The sequence below is a fragment of the Perca flavescens genome, chromosome 3 (genome assembly GCF_004354835.1).
Source record: "Perca flavescens isolate YP-PL-M2 chromosome 3, PFLA_1.0, whole genome shotgun sequence".
Lineage (NCBI taxonomy): Eukaryota > Metazoa > Chordata > Actinopteri > Perciformes > Percidae > Perca > Perca flavescens.
Window position 1 is genome coordinate 20775396 of NC_041333.1, and position 7463 is coordinate 20782858.

At 39.1% G+C, this 7463-nt stretch overlaps 1 protein-coding gene across 1 annotated transcript in view; it reads right to left on the reverse strand.

The window, feature by feature from the left end:
* Window positions 1-1228: 1228 nt before the first annotated feature.
* Window positions 1229-7463, reverse strand: part of rab38a (RAB38a, member RAS oncogene family) — a 12690-nt gene continuing 6455 nt past the window's right edge. The window contains exon 3 of the mRNA XM_028574640.1: window positions 1229-2476. Within this exon, the coding sequence (XP_028430441.1) occupies window positions 2321-2476 (156 nt within the window). The 3' untranslated portion in view covers window positions 1229-2320. The remainder of the gene's footprint in view (window positions 2477-7463) is intronic.

Sequence of the window (7463 nt, forward strand, 5' to 3'; positions counted from 1 at the left end):
ACAAATCATGTTGTACGTTTACTGATTGTAACAGTGAATGATTCAGAGAATGGTGCATTAATTAACTACTTAAGCAAAGGACATCTGACCTGATTGGTTGTGAAGCTGCTGGTCGCAAAATGTTTCCTTCTGTGTGTTTTTTTTTAATGTGGATCATAACAAGGCTGAGCATTTTATTCTTCTTCTTTATAACAGCTAAAAGCTTTTTAGTGATTTAGCTAGAAAAATAATAGGGGGATGTCGATCAAGCGTGTTTTGGTCACAACCCTAAAACAAAATAACTGCCTAGAGATATGAACGCTTTAAAATTGATTTTCATTGGATCAGGGACCCATATAAATAATATTGTTCTCCGCTGGAGCCCCACCTAAATTTCGGTGTATAGGATACAATATCTGGATGAACTGTCTATGGGGACACAGACGTGGTGGAGAGTGAAATCTGCTTTCTTAAAACAAATGAAATAATAATGAAATTAATCTACCTTTAAAGGTCCCATGGCATGAAAATTTCACTTTATGAGGTTTTTTAACATTAATATGCGTTCCCCCAGCCTGCCTATGGTCCCCCAGTGGCTAGAAATAGGTGTAAACCAAGCCCTGGGTATCCTGCTCTGCCTTTGAGAAAATGAAAGCTCAGATGGGCCGATCTGGAATCTGCTCCTTATGAGGCCATAAGAGAGAGACATCATGGCTTTTAAACGAGCAAAGTGGCAGTTGGTCAAGGCCACACACCCCCTCACCCCTCCCTCCACCTTACCGCCCCCTCTCTCCTCCACAATAGCTACAGACACAGAAATGGCACATCCTAAGGAAAGCTCATTGTGGGACTGGCTCTAGTGGCTGTAATTCTGCACCAAGGCTGAATTTCAGGAAAGAGACTTCAGATATAGTATTAGGGGACCACTAAGGTCTATATAAAAGCATCCAAAGAGCACCATGTCACGGGACCTTTAAACATAAACACAAAATCCACTGTACATGTATGTTAGAAAAAGTGTGTTTTACATGTCAGTTTAGGTTATAGGCAAAAGAGTGACACTGACGCTGAAATGTTGTCCACTTACCCAGGTGTTTTCACTGCTGCCTGATTAGACCTGTCCTGTTAATTAGTTGCACCTGTGAGGGCAGGACTAGTTCCACCTATACCAGTGTTGGTCTGAACAGCCAGAGTGATTGAAAACACCTGGATGTGAAGATTATAGCATTAAATCACATCCAGACATAAGTCAGTAAAGCTATGGTTTATTCATTTCAACATGTTGAGAACTGGATACATCTTTGGTTCTACAATCTATCTCATTATACTGTATATAATATTTACATGTTATATATATGCATTTATCCCATAATTACAAATATTACAAATATTGAACAGTGGAATATAAATGTAATATAAAACCATTGAATTAAAATGGAAACAATATTATCATAGTATTTTGAATATGTTGCCATGGGAATGAGTGGAATTCCACCTCAGTGATGAAAAGTAAAGCCATACATACCTTAAGTGCACTTAAAAATAAAATATGTAGTGAATATTTCTATTGAAGGCATTGAATACAATCATTTGTATTAGAAAAGGCACTTTAATGACATCAATATAATCTGATATACATTATTGGAGCCACCAGATGTACATGACGGAAGTCAAGAAAAGAATGACAAAGTAAAATAAAATAAAATAAATGAAACCAGATTTAAAGAAATTATATATCTAATAATGTAGCTGTAGTGTTATCAGGACTGAGATTGAATTGCTTTGGTTATCTGGAGGAAAACTATATATAAATGTGCTTTTTCGCCTGCTTATTAGCCCAGAATGGCATGTGAAAAACTAAAAAGAAACTGAATGAGGAGAAAGAAACAAGCAGAGACCAAAAAAAGAGTGGGCAAGAGAAGGAGGGAAAAAAAGAAACACCTAATGTGGTTATTGAATAGAGATCACCTCCATGGACCTTTATACAGAAATACAGTGATTTGCTGCAATCTTTCTGTTCATGTGTTCATTAACTGTGGTGTCTCCATGGTAACTGAAGTGGCAGTGTCAAGGCTTGAAGTCGCCCAGAGGGTGACCTTGTCTTTGACAAGCACACAGCTGCATCCATCTCTCTTTCTCGCTTTCTGTCTTCATTTCTTGAGCCAGCTGCCTGTCTGTCATCCACTCACCCAACCCAAGTTACCAGACAGGAAAAGAGCTGGCGCCTATACATGCTTCCTAAAAAAACAGCCAAAGTAGTTCTCCCTCTGTCTCCTGCTCACAGACAAACTCGACTTTGTGTGTAATGAGATACAAAAGAATATCCAACTGCCAGGGGCTATTACTGGGATCTAAAGCAGGAGGAGCATGTCCCGCCTTTGTCCTTCTCTAACTGGGGGGTGATGGTGTCTGGGACTTCTGATTGGAGCATGTCATTCTCACTGGCAATGATGTGTTTAACCAAACAGTTAGCTGCTTCATCGATGTTGATGTTTTCCTGAAAAGAGAAGAAAAAATTGATGGAAAAAAATAGAAAAGATAGAAAGGTGGAGAAGAGAAGAGAAGAGAGGAGGATGCAAGATAAATTGATTAATGCAAGCATTTTGATGAAAGGGAATAAAACAAGTGCGGCAAGAAAAACCTGTGAGAGCAGGTGAGTGAGCCAAATGGGCCGTTACTAAACTGAGTGGATGGATGACACACCAGCCAGCAGCCATGATGTGAACACAAACTGAAAAGGGGAGCTTTACATACATGTTGTCCCAGCTGCTGTCAGTTATCTTTGCATGTTGAGACAGTGACAAATAACAATACAACCTCATCCCTCCTTTACACACAAACACAATGTGATGAGTGATATAAGTATAGTAAAGTGTGTGAAATCTCTGAATTGATTATTTGAACAATAGCATTGGAGTGTAAGAAATACAGAAAGTAACCAAAAATAGTTAGATATTTCTAACTATTTTTGTATGTCTACATGTACAATATTAGAAATTATTCTCAAACTGAATATTGGTGCCTTACATACTCTTGCAGACAATAAAATGAATGTCTCTGTAATAGTGGTTAGACTCTCACAATAGCAAAACAGCTACAGTCATAAAAATACTATACAGACTCTCACATAATAGGAATATACATATTCAAACCCAAATGAAATGTTATGATTAATTATTCAAAATGTTATTCATTTTTCAAGGATCTGCATCTAATGAAATCAAACAAAATTCATCAAAAATAATTCATTAGGTACTGAATAATGTGAAAGTGTGTTTTATGAGCTTTAATTTGATGTCAACAGGAGAGAATAAAAGCTATGTCAACAAAATACAGTTACATAATGTTTTAAATAAACAGTGCTAACAACAGAATGATTTTGGTCTGACACAAATAAATGCCTGAAGTGCTGCTCATTCTATTTTATTCTATTCACATTGTAAAGTTGAATCAGGTTCAACTTTACACAGTATTTTTGCACCAGTGCATTTGGGAATTATTCTGTTTATTTATTGTCATTATGAACGCTTGTTTTGAGTGAATTTTACCTTAATTGGAAACAGTGAACAGTGAGCTTGATTTACAAACCTATTCTACCCGACAAAATAAAACACTAATGCAAAATGTCCATTGTCGACAACACCCACAGATTAGACAGCACCCATAAGATTTAGAGTGACTTGGACCAGAGCTTAAAGGAGAATTCCGGTCGATTTCAACCCGTAGCTCTATGTTTGTAAATCAGGAGTACTGTCAGTAGCGAGAAAAACGAAAACAAACGGTGCCGCCTACACCGAGTTATCCTCCTGCTAGATTTTGCACCCAACAGTTTTAAACAAGGCTTAAACAGGGCAAGTTTTAAATGTGTTTTTAGCCTCTAAACATGTTCGAAATGCCATTACTAGTGCTTAGCCATGTGCAGTTATTCCTTACGAGGGAACACAGCGAATTTGACGGCAGTAGATGTGACAGAAAGGCATAAAAGTTGTGTTAATCCTTACCTCTGTTTATGTACTGCTTTCCGGTCAAGTCCCCACCAATCAAGAGCCGATCTCATACAATCCAATATTCCAAAATTTATTTTTTCCACAAAAAAACGATTTGCCGAGGTCCTGTCCATAGTAATGAGCATGTATCAACAGGCTGTAACCTGACACAGCAGTGAAGCAGAGCTGACCTACAGTTCAAGAGTTCAGGAGCTCATTTGCATAGGTAACTTAGCAACGGCGGAGCCTGCCTGTCGGCAGAAGCAGGGAGGAGCTCACAGAGCTGACAGACGGAGCTTGGAGTTAGATCAGGACTAATGAGAAAATGCTTCGAGTTTGTGCCTTTCCAAATTTCGGCAACCAAATGAAGAAATACTTTAGTTTTCACCGTCTACAACCTCCGCAGCGGGGAGATTTTACGGTGGTGGCTGGTTGCACTTCAGCTCCCTTGATAACGTTAGCTACATGAGAGAGATTACCGTGTTTGCAGCGAACATTGACTTCACCGAAAAGAGCGTCCCGGTATCTGAAGGAAAATGCCATTCCTAAAGCGAAAAGACCAGCTGCAGACAAATTGGAGGTAACGTCTTTATGATTTATACTTTCCAAGGCTATTGTAATTCTCACTTTTTTTTCTGTGAAGAAATGTTTCATGGTGTTGGTGAATTCTTGAAAAAAAAAAAAACACTAAATGTTGTAACTCCCGTTACTGAGACCCGTGTATGATATTACCGACATGTAATTAGTAATGATTTATATTACTGCGTTACAGCCAACATTTATATATTACTGTAATTGCCTTACACCAAACACTGATTATGATAGATGCATCCTCAATGTTACTGTTTTGGCCATTGAGTCTGACTACAATGCTCTTTCTCCTTCTTACTTATTTAGGGGACACCATCCAGTGACATAGAGACAGAATTAGCTGCAGTGCCACAGTCAACTCCCAAGAAGGCGTCCAGCTGGTCATCCAGCCAGTTTCAAAATAGTTGTTTCAAGTCCACAGAAGAAAAAAACCCTTACCCCGTCATGGACAGAGAAGAAGGCGACTGCTTTGTAACATAGCCCCAGTTCCTCTGCTGGATAAGAGTGAACTGGTTGCTCAAGCCAGGTCACATTATAAGAGCATGTTCTAGGCCTAGGAAAAGAGTACTGAACTATTTTTTCTTTGTACACTTCAGACTATGCTGCAGCATGATTATGTATAAAACCCCACACTGTACTGTACATACTTTACATTCATTGTGTCTAGATTGTGATATTGTTATTTCCTTTTTGTTGAAGTAAAGACATAAAAGCACAAATGTAATGTGTATTGTTATATTATAAAACCACTATAACAGACAGGTGCAGTATAGATCTGTACAATGTACTTATTCTTACAATTTATTTATTCTTACAATTTACTTATTCAACTTTACTTGTACAATATACATATTCTTACGTTTTCCTAATAGAACTGTGCAATTGCTTTGTTTATTCCTAGTAATGGCCATACCAAGTATTACTAGAAATCATAGTTTTTGACTCAGAAAATGAATCCTGTGTAACTTCCAGTTGTGGAGGGGTACTCTTGTCTGGTCGCTGCTATAACACAGGTAGGCAATGTTCTTCTGGTGCCCCGGCCAAGGCGCTCTCCTCTCAGAACCCACTCCAGAATCACCCGGTAGGCCACGAGTCTGCATTGGCTGGGGGGGGGAGAGGGCGAGCTTTGGTTATTTCACTAAAGAAGTGAGGCATTTATTTATAATAAATAATAATACATTTCATTTATAGAGGGCTTTTCATCATACTCAAAGACACTTACTAGCACATATATCACATTAAAAACAGATTAGCAATAAAACCAACACATACAACAAGCATATTTAGAAGCAATTAAAAACAATAAAAACAGTAACTATCTGGTGAGAAATGTAAGATTATTGTATGTGGAAAGCTAATCTGAAGAGGTGTGTTTTGATTAGTGATTTGAATGTGTATTTACAACTAAAAACAAATGTACCTAAGCTAGACAGAGTCACGAAAGGTTAAGTTAAGTTAGGCTAGGTTGTACTCACTCATTAGACAGCTGGCCATCAGGTCTGTCCGGTTAGATCATCCTTATAGATCAGATGGGGAAACCTCTCTGTATGGGCGAAACAATGTCCGTTGACCTGTCCAGACCAGGCTGTATCCTTACAGCACAGGCTTTCTTCCTCGGTGGTCATTGCGATACAGTATCCACACGAGCACCACCATGTACCCGCATCAAGTGCAACCAGCCATAACTGTAAAATCTCCCGGCTGCGGAGGTTGTAGACGGTGAAAGCTCAAGCTCAAATATCTCTTCATTTGGTTGCCGCAATTTGGAAAGGCACAAACTCAAAGCATTTTCTCATTAGTCCTGATTTAACTCCAAGCTCCGTCTGCCAGCTCTGTGAGCTCCTCCCTGCTTCTGCCGACAGGCAGGCTCCGCCGTTGTTAGGTTACCTATGCAAATGAGCTCCTGAACTCTTGAACTGTATGTCAGTTCTGCTTCACTGTTGTGTCAGGTTACAGCCTGTTGATATATGCTCATTACTATGGACAGGACCTCGGCAAATCGTTTTTTTGTGGAAAAAATACATTTTGGAATATTGAATTGTATGAGATCGGCACTTGATTGGTGGAGACTTGACCGGAAAGCAGTACATAAACAGAGGTAAGGATTAACACAACTTTTATGCCTTTCTGTCACATCTACTGCCGTCAAATTCGCTGTGTTCCCTCGTAAGGAATAACTGCACATGGCTAAGCACTAGTAATGGCATTTCGAACATGTTTAGAGGCTAAAAACACATTTAAAACTTGCCCTGTTTAAGCCTTGTTTAAAACTGTTGGGTGCAAAATCTAGCAGGAGGATAACTCGGTGTAGGCGGCACCGTTTGTTTTCGTTTTTCTCGCTACTGACAGTACTCCTGATTTACAAACAACAGATCTACGGGTTGAAATCGACCGGAATTCTCCTTTAAGGCTGAGTAAACTAGAGATATGGCTCACATGAGGAGAGGGCCAGCAGCGAGTGTTGATAAGATACACACACATGCACAGAAATTCTTAATTTGTGATGCACTAGCCGTAGAAATGCTGAATATTCATAAGATCTTACAGTGTGCTCAGTGGCACCCTGAGCTTCTCACACACACACACACAAACCCCTCTGTGTGCCACGTCGTGATCTATCACACTTACTGTTAGATCTGGAACAAACGATTCTTCCAAAGCAAAACAGAACACAACAAAACACCTTCTCTACAATCTGCCAACTTCACTCTCTTCCCGTGCATTCTTGTGCATGCAGAACGTGTGCAGCATTGTTTAAGATAAACGTTTGAAATAATTCTTCTGACAGGTTATTTTGCAGTGAGTATGTCAGATATATTACACTCTATACACTCATTCAGCACAAAAGGAAAATGTATACTTTCTTGTACAAATGACACTTGAGACATCAAGATGCATATGGCTTAA